The 27520-nt window shown below is 52.6% G+C and overlaps 2 protein-coding genes across 4 annotated transcripts in view; both read left to right on the forward strand.

Annotated features, from left to right (window-relative positions):
• CEP112 (centrosomal protein 112) overlaps nucleotides 1-2239 on the forward strand; it is a 389712-nt gene extending 387473 nt beyond the window's left edge. Inside the window, exon 28 of the transcript XR_004421320.1 lies at nucleotides 2132-2239. The gene's annotated coding sequence lies outside the window, so the exon portion shown is untranslated. The remainder of the gene's footprint in view (nucleotides 1-2131) is intronic.
• AXIN2 (axin 2) overlaps nucleotides 1-27520 on the forward strand; it is a 31028-nt gene that overhangs the window by 805 nt on the left and 2703 nt on the right. Inside the window, exons 2-10 of one of the 3 annotated variants that reach the window (XM_033090400.1) lie at nucleotides 2132-3064; nucleotides 10967-11107; nucleotides 18943-19045; nucleotides 21428-21568; nucleotides 21666-22171; nucleotides 22397-22576; nucleotides 22883-23116; nucleotides 23716-23811; nucleotides 25050-25217. In XM_033090400.1, the coding sequence (XP_032946291.1) occupies nucleotides 2250-3064; nucleotides 10967-11107; nucleotides 18943-19045; nucleotides 21428-21568; nucleotides 21666-22171; nucleotides 22397-22576; nucleotides 22883-23116; nucleotides 23716-23811; nucleotides 25050-25217 (2384 nt within the window). In that variant the 5' untranslated portion in view covers nucleotides 2132-2249. Of the gene's footprint in view, nucleotides 1-2131; nucleotides 3065-10966; nucleotides 11108-18942; nucleotides 19046-21427; nucleotides 21569-21665; nucleotides 22172-22396; nucleotides 22577-22882; nucleotides 23117-23715; nucleotides 23812-25049; nucleotides 25218-27520 lie in introns of those variants that run through there. The other 2 variants (XM_033090402.1, XM_033090401.1) reach the window with 2 other exon arrangements.

A 27520-nucleotide genomic window follows, 5' to 3' on the forward strand; every position in this document is an offset into this window, starting at 1 on the left:
CGGGGCCCTGCCCGGGGCGCCTGCGAAGTCTCGCCGCGGAACGCTCGTGCGGATCAATGGTGAGTGCCGAGGCCGCGGTGGCGGGGCGGCCCGCGCGCTTTGATGTGCCGGGCGGCCCTTTGAAGTTGGCAGGCCGGCTATTTCGGGGCGCGCTCGGGGCCGGCGCGGAGGAGAGCGGCGGGCCAGGCGCCCAACGCTCCGGGGGGCTTGGCCCGGCTACCCCGAGTGCCCTGCGCGCGAGCCCCCTCCCCAGTGAGGTGGCGGGGGACCCGAGGTAGAGACTTCTGCAAGTGGCGGCTGCGGCGGGGGCGGAGAGGGGGCTGATCCCCCCCGAGGGGCGCATCGTTGTTACGGATGTGAGTCGGTTGTGAATGTGCAGGGCTTTGGAGGGTGGGATGAAAGGGTGGCGGCGCCCCCCGCTTGCCCTCCCCTCCGCCCCCTCCCCCCCCGCTCTCCCCCCGCCCCATCTTCTCCCGCCTCTCTTCCCTCTCCCCTCCTCCCCTCCCAGCCACTGGTCCGCGCTTAGGGGCCCAGAGTGCTGGCGGAGGCTCAGTCTGCGATCTGGAGCGGCCCGAGCCCGGGGCGCCCGCGTCCTCCGCGTCCCTTCTCCCCGCCGGGGCCCCGCGCCCCCGGCCCCTTTTGCGGAGAGCAGAAACTCCGCGCGTCGCCATTTCTGGACTAGGCTGCTGCTTTCCGTGCCTGTTCTGCGGGCGTCTCTGTGAGCCGCGGCGCGGTGAACCCACCCGCGCCCGGGGTGCTGCGAGCGCCTCCAGAAGCTCCGGCCCCGCGCTCGGCGGCTCTGGATGCGTTCAGTTGGATTTGGACCGGGGGGGCGGGCCGGGGCGGCTCGGCGGAGATGAGAGCCCGGCCTGGGGCCGCCTTCGTCTTCCAGGTAACGGGGCCGCCCCACCTCCCCTCTGCCGGGGTAGCGCTGCGCTACCGGCGGCCCGGTCACTCTGCCTGCCGAGTTGCCCAGCCCGGCGGCCTTAGGCCCGGGGCGGGGGCCGCGCGCACCCACCATGGACCCGGAGTCCTAGCCCCTCGTTAGGGGTCGCGCCCCATCCCCCCGGCCCACCCTTGCCCTCCTTAGTTTGATCCTTCCCGTGCTGGGGTAAGAAGCTTGTTTATTGGTTAGATAAGACATTTCTTTTGGAAAAAAGAGACAGGCTTGAATCAGTAGAGTTTGGGATTCGTGTCACAGGCAGTGGTAGCGTGAGACGTTTTCTGATCTGGTTTTGTAGGGTTCACGGCTTCGGGAGGTGGGTTGGGGGGCGGGGAGGACGGGGGGTGGCCCATCCTGGGGATTCTCTGCTCTCACAAAGTTTGAAGATCAAAGTCTGGTCTGAGTGAGTTGATTTCTGGTTTGGGGGAGCCGGGAAGACTGAGGTATAGACGGAGTCTGTCGTATTCTTGGCGGGAGGCGGGGGCGCAGGAACATTTACAGCTGGTGGGGGGGGTCGGCGTTTTCCAACTGGGAGTCCGGGAGCCCATTCCGCCCCGTGTTGGGCGGGCTTCTTTCTCGGTCGAAGATCTTCTGAATTTTTAAGGAGTGGGAAGGGGGAGCGGAGCGGGAAGGGGTGGGTGGGGGAATGGGAACCAGATGCCGGGGAAGGGCACGTTTGGAGCTCGAGTTATCTGTGCCGAGAGCCGAGTGGGGAAATTTACCGAAATTGGTTTCACCTGCACACAGCCCTGCGGCTCGGACTGCGCGTCTTTGGAGTTGATGCTATCGCGGGAGGGGGTGGGGGAGGGGAGAGGAACGGAGCGGGTAGGCGCGGGCCCGGCTGCCCTGCGTGCACCCCGGCGGGTGGGTTTTTGGAAGGTTACGTCTCACACCTTGAATACCCCTCCGCCCCCACCTCCCACCCTCCCGTTCCCATCTTACCTTCCCCGCCCCTTCCCCATCTACCCCACCACCACCCCCCAAGTGTGCGGGGAGCTCAGGTTTCGCCTTTGAAAAAGCAGCGTCTGATACCTTAGATGAGCACCTCGCAGATAGCTGGGTTGCTTGATTTGAATTTGAGGAGTTGAAAAGCCTGTTTACTTTCTTGCTTTGATGTTGGGTAGATCTGGTTTTGATTAGATCAATACCCTTTTCTCTCCCTACCTCCCCCCTTCCTTTTCTTTCTAGAAAGGAGGCTCAGATGAGCCCCTGCTGACTTGAGAGAGAAAGAGAGACCACGCTGGTTGCTGAGAGGAACTGGAAGAAGAAAAAAATCCCCAAACTCAGTGAGAAGAGCTCTCTCACCATGAGTAGCGCTGTGTTGGTGCCTCGCCTTCCAGACCCCAGCAGCAGCTTCCGCGAAGATGCCCCCCGACCGCCGGTTCCGGGGGAAGAAGGGGAGACCCCACCGTGCCAGCCCGGGATGGGAAAGAGCCAGGTCACCAAACCCATGCCTGTCTCCTCCAACGCCAGGCGGAATGAGGATGGGTTGGGGGAGCCTGAGGGGCGTGCATCTCCGGATTCCCCTCTGACCAGGTGGACCAAGTCATTGCACTCCTTGCTGGGAGATCAAGATGGTGCTTATCTCTTCCGGACTTTCTTGGAAAGGGAGAAATGTGTGGATACATTAGACTTCTGGTTTGCCTGCAATGGATTCAGGCAGATGAACCTGAAGGATACCAAAACTTTGCGAGTAGCCAAAGCGATCTACAAAAGGTACATCGAAAACAACAGCATTGTCTCCAAGCAGCTGAAACCTGCCACCAAGACCTACATACGAGATGGCATCAAGAAGCAACAGATTGATTCCATCATGTTTGACCAGGCGCAGACTGAGATCCAGTCGGTGATGGAGGAAAATGCCTACCAGATGTTTTTGACTTCTGATATATACCTCGAATATGTGAGGAGTGGGGGAGAAAACACAGCTTACATGAGTAACGGGGGACTGGGGAGCCTAAAGGTCGTGTGTGGCTATCTCCCCACCTTGAATGAAGAAGAGGAGTGGACTTGTGCGGACTTCAAGTGCAAACTTTCACCCACTGTGGTTGGCTTGTCCAGCAAAACTCTGAGGGCGACAGCAAATGTGAGGTCCACGGAAACTGTTGAAAATGGATACAGGTGAGACTGGCAGGGGGTGGTGGGCTCGGTGGTGCATGATACGGACTTTGCAGATGTTTTGAGTTAAGTAGGGTGGACGGTTGGGTGGATGTGCTGCCGAGGCTGACAAAGGTCTGCTGAGAGCCAGGACTGCTGGCCATGAACCCTTTGATCTTGCTTTTTGTTGTTCATAGTGGGGAAAAGTGATGTACACACAGCTAGATGCCGGCAGTCTTCCAGTGCTAAATCCAAACACTGGCAAGCAATATTCATTAATGAGGGTTACTTAGTATCCTGGGCCAGTCTTAGGGTTGAGAGAGAGAGAGAGGACAGCAGCTTTTGGTCGCTGAGTCACCAGATACACTCAGCACCGGTTTTGGAAGAGGTCATTCACCACTAATCAGCAGAGAGTGGAATTAATGTGGCTAGGGAGGCAGCTGGGTTGTGGTGGAGATGCAGGAAATAATGTGTGTACCCATTGGATGTGGGGGTAAGTGGGGACTTTTGAACTGTTACATAAAGATAAGAGCAAGCAATTGGCTTAACAGCTGAGCTGGTGGGTCTCTTGTAGAATCAGGCATTTACCCAGGAAGAAACCCCCCCTTACTAGGGAAGGCCCTGTGACTTTCCCTAATGAAGGACCCTTAGCTTTAGAGTCTGCTAGTGTATTAATCTAGGTTTTTTCAATGCTTGTAGCCCAAGGGGCAGACCTCAGTTGATTATGTTGTTGCTTTTGCTGATGGAGCAGAGGTCTTGGCCAGAGAGGACTGGGGCCCTGGAGTACTTTCTCTTTTTTGAAGCTTCAAAGACAAACAGTCCTTTACAGAATGGCCAAGTCTTAAGATTCTTGACCTTTGGAGGCAACTTCAGACCTCCTGTGAGAATGAGTTTTTCTCTTTCTCTTTCTCCCCTTCTGAATGTTCAAAAAGAGAATGAGCCTCTTAATTCTAGGTTGTAACTGATGGTGTGTAAGAAAAGGGGGGGTGGACCCTTGATTGCTATCTGAATGGCTTATCTTGCTAGCCATTGTGTATTTCTCCATGTGTTAGGGACCCGGGCTGTCTCTGGAGATTGCCCCCTCTGAAGGGGAAGGCCTCCGGGGTCTGGCAGCAGCAGCAGCAGGAGGAGGGGCAGAGTAGCCATGTCCGATTGAGCCCAGGAGCGGTGATTTGGGGATGGCCGAGACCGTTGATTCTTGTTCTCCAACCACAAGGGGGCGCCCTTATAGCCTTGGAAGCCGCTCTCAGACATCTGGTCTACACCTAAGTGGAACCTGTTGGTGTTTGCAAGGAAGTATAGGATCACCTGAAAGAGTTGTGTCAGCATCTTGAAGCGTATAGTTTCAGGTTGTTTTGAAGGAAGATACTGGGTATGGCCTCTGTGGCCGGGCAGTCACTGAGAACCCGCTGCTACGGCCCCGTTCCATTGTGTGAACCTTTGGGCAAACCTCTTCTGGCCTCCTTGCTCTCCAGTTCGGCACTGGTAGCAGAGATTACTTAAGGCCTGTGGTAAGGCTGCTTCTCTTGGGGCCCGCTAACAGTGGGGCTTCTGTGTCTCCCGGTGTCAGGACCCAGAGTGTCACCTTTGTAAATAGCACCGCGTGTGGTTTTGGATGTCATCAGTAAGAAAGCACTCGGAGGCGGGACCCTGCTCTGACTCCTCCCCTTCGTGGGTGGGCAATAGAGACCCAGCCATGGAGTGCCCCGCCCCCTTCCAAAGGCCTCCGCTGGGATATTTCTAGGATTAAATTTTTGGGAGATTACTCTTGTGAAGCTTTTTTGATCTTGGAGGCCAGGGCCAAAGAACCTTTGCGTTTCTAGTGATTGCCTTCTTGGTTGTGAACTGCGGGCATCGCTGGTATATAAATGGCACCGTTTCATCCGCCTCTTGAGTTGCCATACTATATTTTTGTGTGCTTTCTCCCACTGGTGGGTTGAAATGAAATATTTCACCTTGACTTCATGAAGCCCAGGTATGTTAGCTGGGCATTGTCAAAAAGAATTCAGTCCATATCCAAATTTCTTTTTAACACGCAAGATATTCAAGTGTAGGACGGTGTATTGAGAGGTGTCCCAAATTATTCAAAGGCCTGGGTCCCAGCCTTGTCCACTTCCTACTACCTGGGTTTAAGCCTTTCTGAACCCCATGTGCCATCTGTAAAATGAGTAGGCACCACTGCTTCTGTTTATGTCATAGGTTGCTATTAGGATCAAAATAATAAACATGAAAGTCCCTTGCAAAGGGAAGTGTGTGGAACTGATGTAAAGCGTTATAATTAGTATAATTGAATGCTGACAGCAATTGGGTATGTGAAAAGGGCAACCAGGTTAGAATTCCATTTTCAAAGAGTGACTCTTGGGTTCTGGTCCCTATTCATTATAAAGTTTTAGAGTATCCACCCTTCCCATGTCTCAACTTTCTCTACTTGTTGAACTTATGTCTGTCTTTCCAGCTAGTTCTTGGGATGTACGGATCCTATCTAAGCCTGTAAGTGTCCTCCTCCCAATACAATCATCAAGCAAGGTACCTAGCATAGGGAACAGGCTTAGTAAGTTAGTAAAATGAATGACACAGAAACCACGAGTCCTGCCGAGGGTCTCCCTTCATCAGCTGTCGAGGAGTAGTCTTGGCAGCTGGATGCCCCGAGCGTTGGCTAGTTTTCCAAGCCCTGTATTTACCCTGGGCCCTCAAAGGAGCCTCATTTTTAATGACTTGTTTGTGTCCTTACTGATTTGGTGTCAGGTTTAATATAAATAGTTGGAACGGAAGAGCAGGAATTATCCTCAGAGGGAAGGACTCTGGTTTGCGAGTGGTTGAGTGGGAGGCCTGGGCTTTTGATGGTCTCTATAAATAACTAAGAGCAAGAGTGACCTGTTGGTAGAAGCACGTGTAAAAACCCCAGCACACAAACACACACACAGAGTGGCTAGGTGTGTGCGAAGGGGGCGGTGGGGTTAGGAGCACAGCCCAGCGTTTATTTTGGGAAGGAGAAGAGTGTTGGGCACATAGAGCGCTCCCTGTGTCCTTCCCTTTCGGCACTGGCCCTTCCTTGTGTGTCCCTGCCCAAGGCCGGTCTCATCTGTCTCTCGTTGGACCCTCTGCTCTTGCCTCACTTAAAATCTTAAAATCGGCCGGGCCCAGCAGATGGCCCTCTGCTGGCTCCAAGCGCTTCCCGTTCTCTGAAAGAACTCGCTGATGAGGCCCATTTTTGTGCAAAGCCATTGGAATCAAGCTTGGCTTCAATTATCAAAGAAAATGATGCCATAGGAAAGATATGCTGGAAGCAGTAGGCCACAATTAGAGGATGGAAGCTCTGATGAAGGCAGTTTGCTAAGACACACTTGTAAAAGTTCTCCTGTTTCCTCAAGGCCCAGTTCCCCGATGCTGTCCAAGTGCTCCCATCATACCTTAGAAAATGCTTGTTGAAGAGAGTGTTGCCTTGGGGAGTCCGTTGTCAGAGGGCTTTCAGAGGGCTTTTGGAAAGTCCTAGCCACACAGCCGTAGAAGCAAATGCTTTTTAAGTGGCGTTGTTTTGAGAGGGGACCCAGAAGGAGGCCCCAAATGTCAGTTCTGTTGTGCCCTCTGTAGACAGTTTTGCCCTGGTGCATGGGGAGGGGGCAGGGGCCACAGCATCTCATCAAGATAAGAGAGAAGGATAGGTTGGGAGGGGTTGGGGAGCAGCAAACATTTCCCTTCCCTAGGCTCCCAGGAGCCTCTGCTACCTGACAGCTGAAAGTCCTTTGCATATGGAAGTTGCAAACTTAGTGTGCTCAGTGCAAAATCTGTACCATGGGCCTCCATGCTCCCTCGGAATTTAAAATCTTTCCAGCAACTGGGAGCACAAGTCCTGAAGAAATAATCAAAGCATCTGGGTACAATTACTGTAGCATGGCCGAGTTTCTTTCCTTTTTTTTTTTTTTTTTTTTTTTTTTTTAGTAATCACAAGAAAACAGCTCTAATCTAGTTTTTTAAAATTATGTAGTGATTTTAACAAAGTTTGGAGTTCTTAAAAATTGAGTTTCTGTCTCTCCCCACAACCCTTCCTCCTTCCTCTGCCTCATCCTGTTATGATTGTAGGAAAATCCAAATAGTCTATTGCAGTCAACTGAGCTAAGAGCAGTATATTCCTTTTTTAATGACTGGTCACACAGTAGCCCTCTATTTTGGAAGCGAAGGGAGACGAGTTTATTTTGGGATCCATGTGTTCTAGGAGTGCAAAGCTGTGAGCACACATGGGATTTGAGTTAGGTGCCTTTTTTGTTGGGGCGGGAGGAATGTCTCTTGAGTCATTTTCTCCCCGTAGAGGTTGAATTCTAACCCTTATATTTGGGACATTGTTGATGTGTTAATACCACAAAGATAGCAACACTGGAGGGATGGAAAGAGTGTTTGAATGCTATTTAAGGCTGTTTTGATCTTGTACTACGCCTCTGAGACAGAAAATCTTCAGCAACCCGTTCGATGGTCCCAGGTCTTTTAAGGGGGTTCAAAAAAGTTTTGCCGCATTCTTCACATATGGCCCCATGCCACCAACCACGTGCAGCATTGGGGAGACATATGTGAAGAGGACAGATCTGGCCCTTGCCCTCATGGTGCTTACAGTCCAGTTGCCCAGACAGTCATTCAGCTTGTAAACACACCAACGCCGTGTAATTATAAGTCATGATAAATACCACGGAAGGAAGAAGAGCTACGGGAGCTCTGTGTCCTTGTTGGCGGGTGGCTTTTTGGAATATTAAACGGTGATTCCCCCAAATCACAGTGCCCTTTCAGAGGATGCGAGAACTTACAGAGGGCCATGTTTGAACTGCGTGTGTTTTAGGTGGATATCACACCCCCACCCCCACCCCTGCCCTCACCACGTTCGTACAGACTGTGGCTTGCCTGTGCTCACCCAGCTGGCTGGGAGCTAAACCAGTACCAGCTCTCCACCTCTTGATTTCTGTTCCCTATCAGGGGCTTCCAGAACTTACTTATTACTGTGTTCCCGAGGACAGGAAGGGACCCTGAGGAAGTTATCCTGTCCATCTTGCTTTGAGCAGTAGCCCCATTCAAACATGACAGAGAGCTGGCAACTTGGGGCTATTTTAAAGACTTGGGCGATTCCATCACCTGCCCCCATCCCTCCATGGTTCCACTTGGACCATTAAGTGTGTTCCTCTTTCTGACTTAGAAAGGCCGTTTCCTCTTGTTCTGCCTTTAGTGCTGATGACAAACAGAACCTTCCTTCTCTTTTTGAGTTCCCTTATCAACTAGGAGAGATACTCAACCATCCCCTCATCCCTCTCTTCTCCAGAAAAACCAACTGCCTTTCCTTTGCTGTCACTCCTCTCGGTAGCCCTGAGAGAATCCCCTGAGAATCCCAGATTGAGGATGTGGGGATGGAAGAACTTACCATCATTTAATCATCATAAACAAATCCTGGGAGGTGGGGAGACTTCTCACCCTTTACAGATATGAGAACAGGGCCGGAGCATTCAAGGGACAGTTCACTCAGTCCAAGGTATTTGATGGGTTCAAATAGGATGTTCCTTGTTTGCATTTCCCAGTCAATTCTACACCTGCGTAACACGTCAAAGATCTGGCTTTATGTTCCAGTCTAGCTCGGTAGAGCAGAATCAAGGTCCCTGCCAACCAAGCTCTTCCAGGAGTCCAGATGTGGGTTCCATGTGGCTGAGTCTCCAGCCTGGAGGTCTCCCCCAAGGCTCTTGGCCCCCAGCTGGGGCTCCATACCTCATTGGATGGTTGTGATGATGCAGGATGATTGGACAGCAGACATTCATTGAGCACCTACTGTGTGCTCTGTACAGCAGCGATAAAAACAAGACCCCGCCCATACTAAGTGCTTGGTCAGTGGTAGCTCTTGGATTTTATTAAAATTTCTAAACCGAGCGGATTGGCTCAGATCATTTCTAAGATTCATTCTGACTAAATTGTTATGACTCTGAATATAAGCTTTCTTGTTTGTTTTGTCACCCCAGCTACAAGAGTGCAAGCTACTTAAAGACAGAGACCAGCTCTTCCACCTTTTCCGTCCCATTCAGTTCCATCCTGCAAAGCTCCCCACCCCATCCCCCTATTGCGGCTCTCACACCCAAATGTGGCATGGACTCCCTGTCCACTCCCACCCTCCATCCAGTCCAAGCCGGTGGCACACCCTCTGTGCTGCTAGGAAAACCTCAGGCCCCCTCCTCTCCCTGCCCCTTCATGACGCAACTACCTTGGCCCTAGACTGGGAAAGACTTTTAACTGCTTTTCCCTTTCCCGGTCCTGGGTGGCATCTCCTTGAATTCCCACTTGCCCGTCAAGGTTCACCTTGCACCCACCTGTCCCCGGGAGCCATCCCGGCCACCCAGCTAAAAACCTCCTGTCCATCATTAGCGGGCCCAGAAATCCCTCCACTGGTCCTGCCTCCTAACTCTAGAAGAACTTACCATCCTCATTTAATCAGATTGGATTTAACAGATGTGGAGGCTAGGAGACAGAAAGAGGGGCTGAGATAATAGAGCCAGACAGATCCGTCCCAGCACTATGATCCAGGCCAGGCGGCTGTACTCGCGGGACCTCCAAGGACACACCTGTAAAATGGCCGCAGGGCTCGTCCTCCCTCAGGTGGCTGTGAGGACTGAATGAGATGATGCGTACAAAGGTGTGCCCCCCCCGGCCCCCCCCCGTCATCGGCCTGTGATAACACCGTGTCTACCTCCCTCGTGGCGTCCCCTTGTCCCACGTCATGGTGACACGCCTCTCCCTACCAGGCCGTGGGTGCCAGGGAACCAGAGACCAGGCCTGGGTCCCCAGAGTCCAGTGTGGTGCTGACCACCCAGTAGGGGGAGAGGAGCTCGGTGAGCACATGCAGAAGACTGCTCTGACCTTTCATGAGTCCCTTGCATCCGCCAAGCTCAAGGTCATCTTTAGAGGTTGCCTGCAGTGGCCTGAGAGAGCAGGCTCTCTCTTCTGAGCCAACCCCTCTCCTCCAAATGATTTCTTTGCGATTGGTATGACTGGCTGGGCTCAGTGCAGTCTGCTGGGTCTTTGTAAATAGGCCTCCTGCCCCATCAGCTTTACAGGCCCTTTCCTGCAGCCTGAAGACTCCAGTGGCGCCTTCTTCCTCCCCCCCCCCACACACACTTAAGTCCCTCGCTGGTGACAGAAGAGGAATGCGCCCCAGCAGGGGACAGACACACTGGTGGTTCTGGGAGGAGATCAAGAGGGCAAAATGGGGAGGCAGAGGCCACTGAAACAAAAGGGGGGGAGACACTGGAGGAGGGGCCTGGAGCTTCCTTTAAAACAGCTGTGCTGCTTGATTTCATCCTGCTGGCCATAGCCAGCCCGGGGGGAGGAAGGCCTGGGTGGGGGGAAGGCACACACAGGCCCAGTGCAGGATGGGATGGGATGGGAGCATTGTCTGTCGTGAGGTTTTCTGTCCCATCTGTCTAGCTCACTGGGCCCAGGGTTGACGTGACAAGGCTCTGCCAGACCTCAGTTGTTTGCATCTCAGAACTACGCGAACAGCTATCATGAAAGCTTAAGCTGTCTTGGGGCCCTGAAATTGTAATCTTCAGGTGCAGGCTTGGATAGCAGACAGGGAAGGGGAGACACTCCGTCTCCACTGACTTCCTCCCCTCTTTCATTCCATAGCCTCCCCTCCTGGAGGAGAGTCCTGGTCCTTCCTCCATTGTCTCCCCTGGGGTCCTCTGCCCCCTGGCAGATCCAACTTTGGGGGCAGAGGTCCCCAGCCTGCTTTCTCCCCAGGCCGAGTCAGGGCTCAGCAGGCCCCTTTTGTGGCCTCTGCTTTCCACCCAGATGAGCACGTGGTTCCGGGCAGCAGGTTAGCATTGAACAGATTGTAGGATCATGCACTTGGCTATCTGGGTTTCTGGTGAGAAGCCATGATGCACTGCTGCTGTCCTCTTCCCGCAGATCCTTCAAGAGGAGCGACCCTGTTCACCCATACCATGTAGGTTCTGGCTACGTCTTTGCACCAGCCACCAGTGCCAATGACAGTGAGATATCCAGCGACGCACTGACCGATGACTCCATGTCCATGACGGACAGTAGCGTGTAAGTATCCTGGTGTCCCCTTCATGTACATGGTTGGCAGAGTGACCCAGCTGGCCAGAGTCCCCGCCGTCCTCACCTGGCTTCCCAAATCCCATCTCTCTCTCCCCCACCCCTCATTTGTTTGGTGGGAGGTGAGTGTGCCAGAGCTGTTCTGCTGTTTGAGGAAGGTGACATGGTAGGCTGGGCAGTGTTAAGCTTAGAGCCTTGAAGGGGAAGTTGGATGGTGCCTAACAGAAGAAAACTAAAGCAAAGTAGAAGGTTAAAATGAACATCTACAAATTCCTTGAGTTTTAACAGCCCATCTTCTGGTTGTTATTTTGCCTGCTGTCCCTATGGGCCGAAGTGCTTGGCTGCCCTTGAAAACCAGGTGTCCCACTGCAGAACCAACAGGTGGGGATGGGATGACACCAGAATGGTTTGTGTTTAGGTGTTCATTGTTTTTGAAAGAAAAGGCATTGAAGGTAGGAGTCAGAACCAGAGCTCTCTAGAGGGCCATTGTGTGTAACGTTCTTTCATGGATGTGGGAGGACATTCAGTTCAGTAAGCGTTGGTGGAATGCCTGCTCTGGGTCAGGTGAGGGTTCTACCCCTAATTCGGGGTTCCCTCCAAAGCCATGTCTCATGTTGGATCTGTGCAGATGGATGGCTTTGATTTCTGAAAGCAATCAAGTCATCAGGGTGTTCTGATGAGGTCAGCAGGCCATCAGGCAGGATCCTGCTTTGAGTTTTATGTCATCTGAGGTCATGCGATGGTGATCTCGGCAGATGGGGAACTACTCACATTCTGTGTGAGTTTCCTAGGTGTGTGTGGGTGGGGTGTGCCCATCTCCCGCCATCCTTTGAGGTTCTGATTTAGGAGACCTGAGGAGGAGGCAGCACTTGGGTAAAACTCCCCAAGAGCTTCTCACCCAATACCCAGTTGAGAACCACCATTCTAGAAATGTTCTTTGAAGGCTTTTCCACAAATAGTTTTGAGTAGGAATTTTTCTCCCGCTAAGGGAACCATTGTGAAAGGCACGCCATTGAACCGTTTGAGTTCTGGCACACTTATATAGAGTTTGTTCCTTTTACCTTCCTAAAAACTGGACCATCTATTCTTCCAGTTTGTTTGAAATTATCTGGTTTCTCTTGGCCAGATGTCCTGTTGCTTGGCCTGTGGCATGGAACCAGTTGGAAGGAAAGTTGATGAGGTTGGTTTGGGACTCTCCTATTGATTAAAATTCTGTGGCTTTTGTATTATCTCCGATTCCCTTGTTAGTAAAGGGAGAGAGAGATCCTTAAGGTGAAACGTTCCACTTTAATAAAAGAATAGCATTTGACATGGGTAAAAACACAGTCAGGGTATATACGTCTGTCATCCAACATGGAGAAATGAGGGTTTCCTCAGAAGTAAGTTTCCCATATAGGCTTTTAATATCCATACTCAAATACTCAAAAAAATATATGTACTTTGATGGACATAGTTCTTAATACGTTTTTGCTCTGACTTTATTGAATAATATTAGACAGGCATAATTTATTTCTTGGTCACAATAATTAATGTCAAGATCTGTTTTCATACTGTGTCGTAGTACTGTCTTAGCTTGTGTAAGGCTGCCTGCCCCTACATATATTGGCACCCCCCCCCCTTTGCAAAATGCAGGTTTTGTTTTTTCTCGTCTTTCTGCCTGCTGTCATTTTTTCCCTGTGGCCTGTGTGCCTGCTACTAGTAGCAGTACTCCTTCCGCTTTTATTACTCTGTGGATTGTGTGGGAGCCTTACTTAGCATTATGTGTAAAATCAGGGTCAGCTGGACTTGAATGAGGGCACGGAATGAATCTCCTCCGTCAAAGGTAGCTGACTTCTGTTTAGTTTTCTTAGAGGCTGTTTTTGGCTTGCTTCCTGGTCCTTGCCGGCCTCTCGCTCCCCATCATTGAGGTGGTATTCTGGGTTCACGATGAGGGAACTTGGATCCGCGGTCTCCATACCTGTTTGAGCCTCAATCAGAAAGGTAGGCAGTCCCTTGTGACTTCCAGATGAGGAAGTATGGCCCATGCTTCCTGGCTTGTCCTGTTAGAGCTAGAACTCAGATCCAGACCAGATATAGGCCCCTGCCCTCTGCCTACCCCGCAAGCACCAACATTTCCAACATGAGACATGTTTTTCGGACCTATTGATAATGAGACCTTTGAGCCACTTTGCGTTTCTTTTATTTTTATTAGTGATTTCTCACATGGCTTCTTTTTTAATGGGTTGGGGGAGGGGTGGGAGGGAGCAAGTTCTAACTTCTCCCCTGCACCCTCCCACTTCACCCCTCTTCTTTTATCCCCTTCCCAGAAGAAAAGCTTCCCCAGTTTTATAGAGGTGGCCTTAAAACTCCCACCTTTCTCCCCTTTATCTAAAGAACTTGCGGACTTGAGGCACAGGAAAGCCACTTGCAGGGACCAGAGAAGTTGCCTTTGCGAGTCCGCTGTTCTGGGAGTGAAGTTCCCTTTGGTACAAAGCCGAAAGGGCAGACCCCTCACTTTGAGCACCTTTCTGTTTGGGGCACAGGACGTTCCCCTGGGTCCCAAGTGGTAGAATCTCAGGGCTTCCTCCCGGGTTGAAGCTGCCTTACCTTGTGATGAGTAAACCAGGATGCGAACACCAAGAGAAGGTACCTGGGAGGCTGGGAGACCTGGGGGCTCGTGGTGTTGGATCTGATCCTCCTGACGTCCGCGTTGGGTGGTGCTGAGCCTTCTCCCAACCAAGATGGGGCCATGGCCGCTGGACTCACTTGGGCATGTTTCTACCAACTGGGAGGGCATTTCTCACCAGTGCGGGACCATCCTCTCCCGAGAATGGTTGGTCCAGGGCTGTTTGCCTCATGCTGCCTACAATGGGGGTGAGAGGGTCTTCAGAATAAGAGCCCATCGGATGGGATGTGTGTTTGGGCTTCGAGGTTCCTGTGGGTCTCAAGCAGCCAGGCACTGGAGGTGGGGGTGGGGGGTGCCAGGGCCCCACCCCCACCCCCGCTCTCCTGCCCAGCAGACTTGGCATGCCCTGAAAGCCAGGCTGTGCAAGGCCGTTTCTGGCCCGCTGACCCTGGGTGTGTGTGATCTGCCCAGTGTCGGGCAGGTCACCCAGGATTCCCAGGGCTGGGATTAGACCCCTCTTCAGAGCTCTGCCAATTGTGGGCCTGGCGCAGATGAGAGCACCAAGCGAGAAATAAAGTGTGTGTGTGGGGGGGTGGGGGATGAAAAGCCGAACTGAATCTCTTTCAGCCCATTGTTCATCCGGGGAAGCTTAGAGGGGATAAGAGGGTAGCAGGCCCCTTTGAAATTTCCTTGAACAAGTGAATAGGAGCGCCCCATAAAGCATGAAAAGGTCCTGGCTGTTTCTCCTGGTCACAATGGCCAGCTCGGGCTGCGAGGGGGTGCTGCGAGGGGCTGGGGAGTGGGGCTGGCTGTCCTGCTGGGAGGTGGGGAGGGAATGCTGTTGGGGAGGGGGGAGAAGGAGTCACAGGCAGCCTTCAATAGACTCCAGAAGCTTGGAGTTCATTAGACATAAGCTGGGGGAAGCAATCGTCTCATTTGCGACAGAACCAATTAAGTCCCAGGGGCCTGTGCAAGAGGCCTGGGTAGAAGTTGGGTAGGGCTGGCCCCGCGTGGTTATTCCAGGGACCCGTGCACCGGAGCCTGGAGGAACAGAGCGGCCAGGGGCTTTAAAGAAATCATTGCCTTCGCCCAAAGCCACTGCTGACTTCTGTTTTCCCACTAAGTAAAAAGCCCCGTTAAAGGTGGCTGGGATTGGGCTCTTCTTAGTAGGCCTCTGAGAAGGCTGTTTTACAAGCCCATTACTCTGAAACCTGCATTCTCAGAAGGAATGGCATTTTCATTTTTTTTGAAAGTTAGCTGCCAGACTCCCAACAAAGTCCTAAACCCCAGTCTGGAAGTGCTGGGGACAGAAGGGTTTTGGGGAGGGGGGAGCAGGCATTCCTGGGCACCAGGCCTGGGAGGATGAAGCGAGGGGGCTGAAAAACCTCAGAAGCAGCAGGTCGTTTGCTCTGTTCTCAGCGGCCAGGCGCTGTGAAAGCTAGGTACAGACGGCGTGGAAACGTCTCTCTGTCTTTTCATTTTGTGCAGAGCTGCTCTTAGAAGCAGGATCGGCCTGACTTACAGGGTGCATCTGCTCTGGCGTGGGGGCACGGGCGGGTCACAAAATCAGTGCGAGATGCTTTCCTCACGTTTCCCGCAGAGAGTGGCACAGGTTATTTTATTTATTTATTTGTATTTCCTTATATCTTATTTATGGGTTTACTTTGGACACCAGGGAAAGCATCCGAGTGAGCTTCAAATATTACCTTATCTTACAAACCAGGCTTTTGATGTTGGCTGTGATCAGAGGCGGCCCTCTGAGAGGCTGCCAAATGAAAATGTGAGTGGGCGTCTGTGCACATGAGTCTGCTATTTCAAAGCCACCGGAAAATGACATTCAGGTTAGGCTGGGCACTGCAGAGTCAAAAGGCTAAGCTAATTGGCTCGGCTTAAATGGCAGCTAAGTGGAGTCCACACTTCAAAACCGGTGCTCCCCCAGAAACAGCTGGGCCTGGCAGCGGGCTCGTTAGCTAAAATGTTTATAATGAAAGGAGACTGTATAGGGACCGAAACTCGGGCACTCTTCAACTACCAGTTCTGAGCAGCCGGGAAGCTGATCCTACACTGTTAGAGCCTGAATAAAAAGAAGAGAGGCCCCCTTCTGAAATGAGGGGCTGTTTTGGAAGAAGATTCTTGTCTAGGGGAGAATTAAAGCCACATTTCCTTGAAGGCGCCTGTCAAGCCTCTTGGAGCCTCTAAAGTTGAAATCTCCCTTTTCCTGCAGTGGATCCTTCAGCTACCCTGGGTAGCATGGGGTGTGTGTGTGTGGGTTGGGGGGATGCTTTAAAAAAATCACTTGTTCCTCTGGCCTTTCATCGGCCAGTGTCCTGCTCCATCCCCCGCCCCACTCCGCCACATATCTACATCCCTCCATTCTTTTCTTTCTACATTATATGGAAAAAGAAAAAGAGGTATAAAAGCTTTGTCCCTGACTTCTGTCTGGGAGGAAAGGAGCAAAGCGGGAAGGCTACTAGAGGACACTCGAGGACGGAGTCTTGGAGGGTATGGGTGGGTCCTCCTCTAGGACTCTTGAAGCCCTGCATGTGTCACGGTGGGGTCCATAGGGTGCTTGACTACTGCCCCCCCAAGATTGTCAGGAAGAGGCCTGGAGCAGCGCCATCCACTCTTCTTAAGTCTCAGAAGAGTTGCTCTCAGGAGCAGGGTGTGGACACTGTCTTGCAGCCCCAGGGCAGCAGAAGTTGGTTAAACTAGTATGAGACCCAATCTGGGGGACGCCCCACCCCCACCCCAACAGGGATTCTCGGTGAGAGACGGGGATATTCACCGGGTTTCGGGAACCACCGGGCATGCCCCATAGCCAGTGAGTACTAAGTGGGGTGGGGAGCGCTTTCCAGAATGTCCCTCAAATCTCCCATTTACCTCTTCACAATGTTAGGTGACTCCATGGGGCTTAGGAAATGACGCCCCCTGACTTTCAGACAAGTCAGGAAGCTTGGCTTCTCCAGTGGAGAAGGTTGGGAGTGTAGGTTGTTAAGAACGCCTGTTCTGGAGTCCAGCAGCAGCTTGGATTTGGATCCTGGCTCTAACTGGTACTGCCTGTGACCCTGGCCATCTGTACAACGTGATGAATGAAGAAGGGTCTTGTGAGAATGAAGTTGGGTTATCGGTCAGAGGTGTCTGACCCTCAGTAGGAACTCGGTATGTGGGGGCCAGCAGCCTTGGATTGCAGTCAGTCACATGGTGTGCTGTGGAATATGGTTCCTCGTCAAGCCAGGTATGCTGATGACAGCCCCGTTTTCTACCATGTCTTGTAAACAATCCCAAGGTGAAAAAATTGAGTTTTGGTAAATGTGCTCCAGGTGATTCAGTAAGTTACTGGACTTAGAACTTTTATCCTTGGCTTCCCAGGGCTTGGTCAAGTCCCAGGCCTTAGTAGGAGACTGCCTGGGGGACTTGACCTGCACCGGCTGACTGGCTAACGCCTGTTCACGGTGCTCACCGGCTCTGCCCCTCTCAGCCTCTGTCCAGGACAGTACTCACCCGTGCGTGGAAGTCCCTGCTTTAGATACTGACCTGTCTCTCCCCCCCCCCGGCCCCCGTACCCTCAGTGTGATGAGCCATAAGGTGTGGCTAACACATTGGTCTCTCAGCTGCTATGATCTGCGTCAGCCCCACGGTGGCCCTCTTCTCTGGCCGAGGTCAGCAGACTTATTCTAGGGCATTTTGGATGAGGAGCTGGAGGTCGACCCCTGGCTGCTCCTGGGTATTTTTAGGTTCTGCTGGTTTTCACCCACTGCTGCCGAGCCAGGGATGTTTTTCTTCCTTCCACTCCATGATGAACAAAACACCAGGGGAAGGGAAATAGCCAAAGACCTAGTTTCAATATTTACAGCCTCCAAGTATGATTTCAGTATGGAACTGTTTGAACCCTGAGGCTTTTGTAAATAAGTGGCCTCCAGAAGGGACAGTGATGGGAAAAGAGTCCCACCTTGACCATTCTACGGCTTTCAAGAACAAAATCCCTTCTTAAAAAAAAAAAGAAAAATCCTAGCAACTCCAGCTCATGTTTCTAGTGAAGACAAATTGCAGTGCAGTTATCTTACCTCTTCCACTTGCTTTTATATATGTGTGTATGTGTGTGCGTATATATGTATGTATGTGTATATACATACATATGTATATATGATGAGGATGTTTGCAAGGACTTAATGACACTACACCCCACCCCGCTGAACCACCTGGCATGGCCTGTAGCCAGGGAGTACCAGATGGTAGGAAGACCTTGAAATTGTAACCCCCACCTCCCCCACCGTCCGCAGTGGTCCTCTCCCCATTTCCTGCAGTGTATTTCGTCACGGTACCTACCACCTTCTAACATACTATAGATTTTGCTGTTTTAGTTTGCCTTATTGCCTGGGCCATCCCATTAGAATTCATAAGCTTCATAAGGGCAGTCCTCTGCGTTTTTTTTTTTTTTTTTTTTTGTCCTCTGCATTTTTCATTTTTAACCCCTTTCTTCACTGCTCTCTTGCCCAGTGCCTAGAACAAGGTTTGGCTTGTAGTAGGTACTTAAATATTTGAATGAATTGCACCAAATTCCACGTAGTAGGGGCTTTCTCTTTATGCCCACATTGGTTACGTGTCTTTGAGATTTTTGTCGGTTGGGGGTGGTAGGGTTTGGAGCTAAGGGAAGGAAGGGATCCAAAGATACCCTTATGGTGATTTAGAAAAGGAAGAAATTCGGAGGTTGACTGTTGGAGAATTACACATGCCTTTGCTAATGCCTGGCTTAGCCCTCTGTCGGTCTGGGCCCTATTCCTGCAGTACGCTCCTCTGCAAGCCATGCCTGGTTTCCTGATTTGAGGTAATGGACTGTTGGGAGGACCAATGGGGTCTTAGAGTCTCCTGCAGGGGGCACCTGTAAAGTAGGGGAGGCTTCACTCTGACCAGGCTAGCTGGAGTGTAACCCAGTTCTGAGAGAACAGCCTGAGACTTGAGCTTACCAAGCTCTTTCCAAGTCAGTGATCCAAAATCCAAGAGGGAGCCATTTCCAAAGCTGATGGATAGGCAGGAGGTTTAGCAGTTGGACTGCAGATTGATCTTTTCCTGTGGGAACAACCATGGCGCCTGGGACAGGAGACACACTCCCGTGGGGGTGTGTGACCCTGTCCAGTGGCGGGATACCTGCGTGGCTTTTGAGCATCCTGAGTGCTGAAAGCATCTTTGTGAGCTGTGGGTTCTGTCTTTTCCCTTCCCTTAGAGATGGAATCCCTCCTTACCGTGTGGGGAGTAAGAAACAGCTCCAGAGAGAAATGCACCGCAGCGTGAAGGCCAATGGCCAAGTGTGTCTACCTCATTTCCCGGTGAGTGTACTCTGCCAGGGAGGGCGGCTGATGTGGGCCACGTTGAGTCCTGAAGAAGAGGGGTGGGAGGTGGCAGGGGAGAGACGGAAAGTAGGAGGAGCAGTGCTGGGGTCTGCCGGGGAAAGGGAGGGAAGGGAAGACCAGGCAAGACTTGCTACATGGTTCATTGGGAGGTGATGCTGAGCTGAGGGGGGCTCAAGATGACCTCCTTGAACCTTTGCATTTTCTCAGTTCAACAAAGAAAATCCTTTATGCGAAAGAAACCGAAGCAGTTCCTACCCAGGAACCAGGACATGATAGCAGATAATCTGCTACACATTGGGTTCCTGCTAGAATGGAAGCCCCCTGAGGGCACAGAGCTTTGTCTATCCTGTTAACTTCCATATCCACAGAGACTAGAAAGGTGCCTGGCACATAATGAATGCTTAATAGACACTGGTTGATTGAATGAATGAATGAATGAATGAATGAATGAAGAAGCTAAGGAATCTCTGCCTCCCGGGGGAGGAAAATCACATCCCTGGGACATTCTCCTTGTGTTGACTGCATGGCTTGGTCACTTCAGTCATCCGTTTATCTGTTTACGCAGCCATTTCTCCTATTGGCTTCTGAAGCCCTGGAACAGTTATTCTGTCTTGTCTGTTTCCAACCCCAGAAGTTGGCTCAGTACCTGCTGTAACATCTACACGTAGTATGAAGTGTTAGGAAGTGAAGCTCCCATGACCAGCTGCTTCCAGCGGTTGAGATGAGAGGCCCATGTGGCATAAAGGACTTTTCTGGGACCTCTCCTTCTATTCCCATGTCCTAGAGGCCAGCCAGCACGTGGTCCCATGTCTTCAAGAGAGCCTCCCATCTGCATTTCAGGAACTGTGCTTCTGGTAACACGCTGAGACCCAGGTTACAAGAAAGCTGCTGCCTAGAGAGGGGAGCAGAGTGCCCAGGGTAGAGTGGCATGTCTGTTTGTGAATCCTTCCTGCTGGCTTCCGCGAATCCAATTGGTTCATGGGTTATGTTGCATTTAGAAAATTAACACTCTGAATTGCTAATCCCGTGTTGCATTAGTGCGCAGATTGTTGCGTTAGTGCACCTCCTCTGAAAGCTCCTCACACAGTCTGGGGCACACCTAACCCTGTCCTAAAATTAGCATATTGAGATTGCCGTTCTGGAAACCCTCCAGCATTCCCCTCTGACAGTACCTCTCAAATACAACAGAATTGGTATAAAATTTTGTTGATGGGTCTGAGGTGTACGTGTGTTCATAATGTTCTATTGCCCAAGTGTAGAAATTAGATGATTTTGTCCTGGTGTGTGCAAATCAACTTTCTCCCCGAGGCAGCCCTTTGATGGGGCCCCCGCTGCACAGAGCCAGCCTGTGTGAGAAGGGCCGTCTCCTCACCAGGCTGTGCTGCTAAGTGGTCGACGCGGCAAGGCCTGCTCATCTGCTGGGGGAAATGCTGACCTTCACAAGTCGGCTTTTTGCTGCCCCCACCCCAAAGAAAAGGGCAAAGCAAGAATGAAATGAGGAAAGAGGCAGAACCACCAAGGAGGAGGGGTGGGAGAGATGACAGGAGAAGGACAGAAAGCGGGGCGGTGGGGGTTCTCTCTGTTTGCTGCTGTTGGCAGGCGATCTCGGTGCCTTTTTATATTCTGCACTTGATTTGGAGATGTTCCCTTTTCCCTTGATAGATCAGCTTCAGGCAGCCAAACTCAGCAGTGTTCTGCTAGCCCGCAGCAGCTTTCTTCATTTTCTGTACAAAGAGACGGGAGGCGGGGTGGAGAAAAGCAGGCAGATCTAGGACAGTGTTGAGACAACACCGCCTCAAAGGTGCGCTGTGTGCGGCCAGGAAATAAATTACCACTTCTTCTGATCCGGCCGTGTGACTCCCTTTTTTTCCCTCCCTTTTCCTTTCCCCCCACCTCCCTTCCAATCTCTCTTTTTTTTTTTTTTAAATTTCCAACTCCTCTTCTGTTTAGACTCTACTTTTTATTCCTTGACTTGGTATTTCTCCCCTCCCCGCCTCAGAGGCTGCCTTTTTTTTTTTTTTTTTTTTTTTTTTGATGTTTGACAACAGCCTTTGAAGATTTTCTACTTCAGAGTAGCTACTGACGGGCTGGTTGTACTACAGAGAGAACAAGCCAGGCCTCTCGGAGTGCGACCAACTGCTCCTGCCCAAGGCAAATGCTGGTGGGGACCATGGCGCTCCATGAGGCCACGGTGCCGGCGCATAAAGCTCCCCCGCAGCCTGGGCTGCTGTGCCCACCGAGCTCTGCCCCAACCTGGAGCCACCGAGCACGTCCCTGGCCCCAGGACACTCCAGCGCTGCTACGGCGCGCCTGGCTGGCTAACCACGCCCCCGTCCCTTTCCTCCCCGCGCCCTGTAGAGAACCCACCGCCTGCCCAAGGAGATGACCCCCGTGGACCCCGCCACCTTCGCGGCCGAGCTGATCTCCAGGCTGGAGAAACTACAGCTGGAGCTAGAGAGCCGCCACAACCTGGAGGAGCGGCTGCAGCAGATCCGAGAGGTACTGCTGACTCCGCCCTGCCCGGCCCTGCCCCCCAGCCCTTGCCAACGGTCCCTCCTGCTAATGGGGTACCCCCCTCTGCTGTCTTCTCTTCCAGGATGAAGAGAAGGAAGGCTCCGAGCAAGCGCTGGGCTCACGGGACGGGGTGCCCACCCAGCACCCCCTTTCCCTCCTGCCCTCCGGCAGCTATGAGGAGGACCCACAGACAATTCTGGACGACCATCTGTCCAGGGTCCTCAAGACCCCCGGCTGCCAGTCCCCCGGTGTGGGCCGTTACAGCCCCCGCTCCCGCTCCCCGGACCACCACCACCACGCGCAGTACCACCCCCTACTCCCACCCGGGGGCAAGCTGCCCCCGGCCTCAGCCTCTCCGGCCAGCTGCCCCCTCCTTGGGGCCAAGGGCTTCGTGACCAAGCAGATGACGAAGCATGTACACCACCACTACATTCACCACCACGCCGTCCCCAAAACCAAGGAGGAGATTGAGGCGGAGGCCGCCCAGAGGGTACGCTGCTTCTGCCCCGGGGGTCCTGAGTATTACTGCTACCCGAAATGTAAAAGCCACCCCAAGGCTCCGGAGCTTGGGCCAGCAGAGCAGTTTGGGTAAGTGCCGGGCAGACTGGACTGTCCCAGTTGGGGCTTCTCTCCAACCCAGTGTGAGGTGGGGTCAGAGCTCACAGGCATTTACTTCCAGGAGGGAGGCGTAGCCGTGGGGGTGAGGGGACCAGCGCAGGTGCATGTCACCGTATCACCCGCCCATCTGCCGACGGGGGCAGTCTCAGAGAAGTAATGGCTCTCTGGGCCCGTGTGGTTCTTGGCTCCCCACAGCGGCAGCAGAGGCAGTACCCTCCCCAAGCGCAGTGGCAGAGGCACGGAGCCGGGCCTGGCCCCGCTGGCCAGGGAAGGAGCCGGAGCACTGCAGCTTCCCGGGGAGGAAGGAGACAGGTCTCAGGACGTCTGGCAGTGGATGCTGGAGACTGAGCGGCAGAGCAAGCCCAAGCCCCATAGGTAAACACTGTCGCCGCCACCAGGGTCGGGCAGTCACCACCAAGGTTATTGTGGGGATGGCTATTTTTGCAGTTGGCCGGAAACAAATGTGACTGTTTGCTCTTGCCGTCTTAATATTAAACGTTGGACTGAGCAGACCACAAAAATGCCATGTTTTTGGCAACGCCCCCTGTTCGTGTTATGGTAGAGTTATTTTTTTCTCCTCTCTGAAGGCAAAACAGAGAAGTTTCTCTCGAAGTCACATTTTCCAGTTTTTCTAACCTAATTCCTCTCTTTCTCTTTTCTCTCTCCTCATTCCTTGTTCAGTGCCCAAAGCACAAAAAAGGCCTACCCCTTGGAGTCTGCCCGAGCATCCCCAGCCGAGCGAGCTGGCCGTCACCACCTGTGGGGGGGCAGCAGCGGGCACCCCCGCACGGCCCCCCGTGCCCACCCGTTTACCCAGGACCCTGCAATGCCTCCCCTGACCCCACCCAACACCCTGGCACAGCTGGAGGAGGCCTGCCGCAGGCTGGCTGAGGTGTCGAGACCCCCAAAGCAACGGTGAGTGCAAGAGATATCAGGTGAAAGGCAGGGGTTGGGTGTGGAGGTAGAGACCTGGCCTGTTGCTAAGGGAAGGGCCATCTTTTCTGCTGGGTCTTGATCTTTCCTCAGGAAGGAGGAATTGCTTCTGGCTGCATAAGATTCTCCTTTCCAATCTCTAGGAACTGTTCGCTTTAGTTCCATTCATCCTGAAGAGCTAACCAGGATCTCTTTGTTAAGCAAGTCATGCCTAGAAGGAGGAGAATGAATTTCAGTGATTCCTTACAAATGTCTGGATCGTTTAAGGCTGGTTAGATGAGTGTATAAGAAGCCGTGACTAAGGAGGAATCTAGGGCCTACAGCCCTTGGCCTGGACTGACAGTTTCCAGTCCTGGGCTCCCAGGGGGCTGAGGATGGCTGTTCCCAAGATGTCATCTTCCAGGTTCCAGGCCTCCTAGCTCCATTGTTAATACAAGGCCTTGATTGGGTCTCGCCATGGACGGAAATTGGGTCTGTGTGTCTGTTAAGGAGGCCACAGAGAGTAGTTTTCTGTCTGCCCCCCATTTGCCCTGGGGACAGCAGGCTTACCTCTAAATCCTTTGCTCTGGCTGTGTCCTCAGGTGCTGCGTGGCCAGTCAGCAGAGGGACAGGAATCACTCAGCCACTGGTCAGACAGGAACCACACCCTTCTCCAGCCCAAGCCTGGCTTCAGAAGAGTGAGTGTCTTTGCCTGGCATTGCTGAGACCCACCCAGTGGTTTGCATTTCAGGGTATTCACCATCTGCAGTTATGAGTTTTGAAAACTTTTTTTAGTATCTAAAATCACCTTGATTTTAGCGTTAGTGACAAGGAACAGTAAACACAGATGTTGCCATAAATTAGGATCTTGAAAACCCTGCCGGCACTGAGCAGTGCATCAAGACTTGTACTCAAGTGTTGCTTCCTGAAGTGATGGATGGCTCAGGGTTCCTGGGCACACACATATCAAAAGCTGAGACATGAAGCCATTAGCAGCAGATAGATAAAAGGGACCCCAAACCCGGATGGGAAAGTTGTCCCCATTCAGCTGGCAAGTTAGCAAGTTGGAAACCTCTGTGTCCCACGGACTAGGAACATGATTCCCCATCATTGCAGAGATGGAGAGAGGATGGTCTTTGTTGTTTCGCTTGGGGAAAACAGAGTATCTCCTTAATTGTGCCGTGATTCCTTTTGTAAATTTACACTCTTGCCAAGTGGCCAGAGAAGCCTGGCTTCATTTAATTACAGGATGGTGCATTTAAAAAGAAATCTGCTGCAGAGATCTAAAATGGTCTAAATAATTAAAGTTTTTTTCCTTTAGCTTCTTTATCTTGAGCAATGCGCAATGTTTGAAGTCCTGAATAAGCCACCACCCTGGACCCTTTTGTTTTAATTGGTTGACCTTCAGTCTACCAGCTGTACGGGCCTGCAACTTTTTTTAAAAAAAGTTTTAAGCTACTCTACAAAAACTCAGAATAAATGGGAAGTCAAAAAGAGTGGGTTCCAGCATTCTGAGTTCGTGCCATCCCAGAGGTGCTCAGAGTTGGTCTCCGCAGGACACCCTGGTCGGGGTGACCGTCCCTGTGGCTCTGTGGTCATTTCTCCTCTCGTATCTTCATGGCAAGCACCCCACTTGTGCCCACCTGAAACAGTGCCCTGTCCCCCCATTTGGTGGTGGTGAGAAAAACAATAGCAATTTATACAACCAAGGTGGTGTCGCTTCTTGTGCGCCCCACACAGGCGACCTGGGCGTGGACTGTGTCCCTATCAGAGGTGGCTGCCTCTGTGACATGTGGGCCCCACAGCCAGGCCCCCTTTGAGCATATATAGCTACAGCCTCACTGTACCTCTGGATACAGTGTTTGGAGAGAGAGAGAGAGAGAGTTTGCTCGCTGCCTTCAAATGCTGAACTTGTTGTGTTCCATCTTATCTGCAGTCACAAAGAGCCAAAGAAACCAGCAGGGGTCCACATGCTCCAGGCCAGCGAGTTGGTCGTCACTTACTTTTTCTGTGGAGAAGAAATCCCGTACAGGAGGATGCTGAAGGCTCAGAGCTTGACCCTGGGCCACTTTAAAGAGCAGCTCAGCAAAAAGGGAAATTATAGGTAAGAGTCCTGTGGCTTCTTTCTGCTCCGGAGTTTGTTTGCTCAGAACCAAGAGCCACAGTCACTTCACTGGCCTGGCCAGACCTGGGAGGGGCCAGGCGGGAGGGGGCTGAGGAAGCGCTCGGGGGGGCCTGTGGGGGTGGGTTCTCCGACGCTTCAGTTCCTTCTCATTTCCTCTCTCCCCTCACCACTACCAGAAATAACACAGCAGCAGCAGCAGCAGCAGCTGGGAGGGCTCTGTGGGGACCTGGACGGGCTTTTTCTACCAGGTGAACAAGACACTGAGGAGAAAGGGGGCAGTTGCCTTTGCCAGAAGAAGAGCTGGGCTTGGGCCATCTTGTGCCTAAAAGGGAGAGGAGTGGGGCATGGGGAGAGGGGAGAAAAAGACAAAGAGACACACACACACACCCCCCACCCCCCCCAATTAGGAGACTGAAAGACGGCTGTCCTGGCTGGGGTGTAGGAGAGACTGTCCACATGCAGGCGTGGGGAGGGCAGAGATCGTCGCCTGGAAATGTAGGCAGCATTCTCCTCACTCGGCTTTTCTGCCTGAGTCTGTCTTATGCATCATGGGAAGGAATGATCTTTTGTCCATAACAGAGAGACGGCAGGACCTGTGGCTGGGGACCAGGTGGACAGGGCGGGCCGCTCTTCCTGCCAGGACCTTGGGAAGGGAACTTGTCCCCCTCCAGTCCGCACAATGGAGATGCCGCCCTGGCATTCCAGGGCCCTGGAGAGGATTAAAGAGCTGAGCACCAGCCCTGGGCCGTTTCTTGTTCACTTGCCCCTCCCTGCTCAATCGATGGCTTTCACCCCAAGGGACTATGTGGGTTCTTCCCAGCCATATCCTGGGTGCAGTATGCAGGGCTGGGACACGGGAGAGGCAAGTAAGGTACCCGGGCACACGTTTTAAGGAGGAGCACAGTACGTGCCCAGAAAGCACCAACCCTTTGCTGCCTCGAGCTGGGGATGGGAGTGGAGAACTCAAATGGCCCTTAGCATGGTGGGCACCAGCTCCGGCATCCAGGCAAGTCCACCTCTGGGGCCCAAGACCCGTTCCTTCCTGAGCAGCCACCTCCACCTGGGAGCTGATTCCAGTGTCAGGGGAAGTGCTGGGGCAGGGGCCCTGTAGGTGAGTGACAAGCAGGGCGTGGAGCTGGGCTTAGATCTTCCCAGTTTACACCTGGGCACAGACAATCCTGAAAATGTATGAAAAGAATTGGGGAACTGCCTTCTTTTTTTAAAATCGTGGACAGACACAAAGTGAAACTCATTACACAAGTGTGCCCCTCCGGGGATTCATTTTGACCTCAGCTTTGACTTGGCTGGACTTTGAGTGGAACTGCAGGTGACCTTCATGGGTGAAGGGCCACAGAGCACTGAGCAGAGGGGCTGCAGGGGTGTCTCTGTATTCAGCCACTCCGGCCACATCTGGCTCTGACTTTTTTTCTATAGCACACTTAATAAGCCCAGCTTTGAAGCCCCGGCCTCCCCTTTAATGCATAAAGACTTGCACAAATGGTCGACGCTCAAATTCTTTACTGATTGGATCAGGCTGTGGCCAAGCCCTTCGCAGCCCCTTATCTCTGTCTACTAGCTCTCGGGCCAGAGCCGGACCCCTGCCCTCTTGGGTGGTGGGGGCACAGAGTGCCATGCCTGGCCCACCCCCAGCAGGGGTGGAGCTCCAACATTCAGTTCATACCCCCTCACCCCCCACCGTAAGAAAACCCGGCAAGGATGGGCCTGTGGACGGGGGACCTGGGCTGCATTGAGTAATCTCACCATGGCAGGGGTTCAGAAGGAGAACAGCCCCTCCAGACGTGCCAGACGCTATTGGTGCCAGATGTCAGAAGAAAGCAAAGTTTGCCACATAAAGCACGTTGCAGTGGAAAAGCCCGTCTCTTGGAGAAAATGAGGGCAGTGAGCACTTTTGAAGTCCTGGGGGTGGGACCAAGGGAATGTTGCCTCTCTCCTCTCTGGAAGAGGTTGCAATTATGTAAACGGTCACTGTGTGTTTGCCATGAAAGCCCAACTTGGTGACCCCGACTGAGGGGCATGGCTGAGGGGGCATCGGAATTGGAGTCTCTTACTTCGAAAAGTAACTTTTTCCTGCTGCCCGGGGTCTCCTGTGCCCAGTGCCCCTCCCCACTTTCTCACCATCTCCTCTCAGGCTCCCTCAGATAGTCTGACCCCCTCCATATGAAGCGTTTTCACCACTGACCTTTTAGAGCCGCACTATTCACCCCGAATCTTGAGCTCGACCGGGAATGCTAAAAACAAAGAACCTTGACTAAACCCAGCTG

The sequence above is a fragment of the Rhinolophus ferrumequinum genome, chromosome 21 (genome assembly GCF_004115265.2).
Source record: "Rhinolophus ferrumequinum isolate MPI-CBG mRhiFer1 chromosome 21, mRhiFer1_v1.p, whole genome shotgun sequence".
NCBI classification, from domain to species: Eukaryota; Metazoa; Chordata; class Mammalia; order Chiroptera; family Rhinolophidae; genus Rhinolophus; species Rhinolophus ferrumequinum.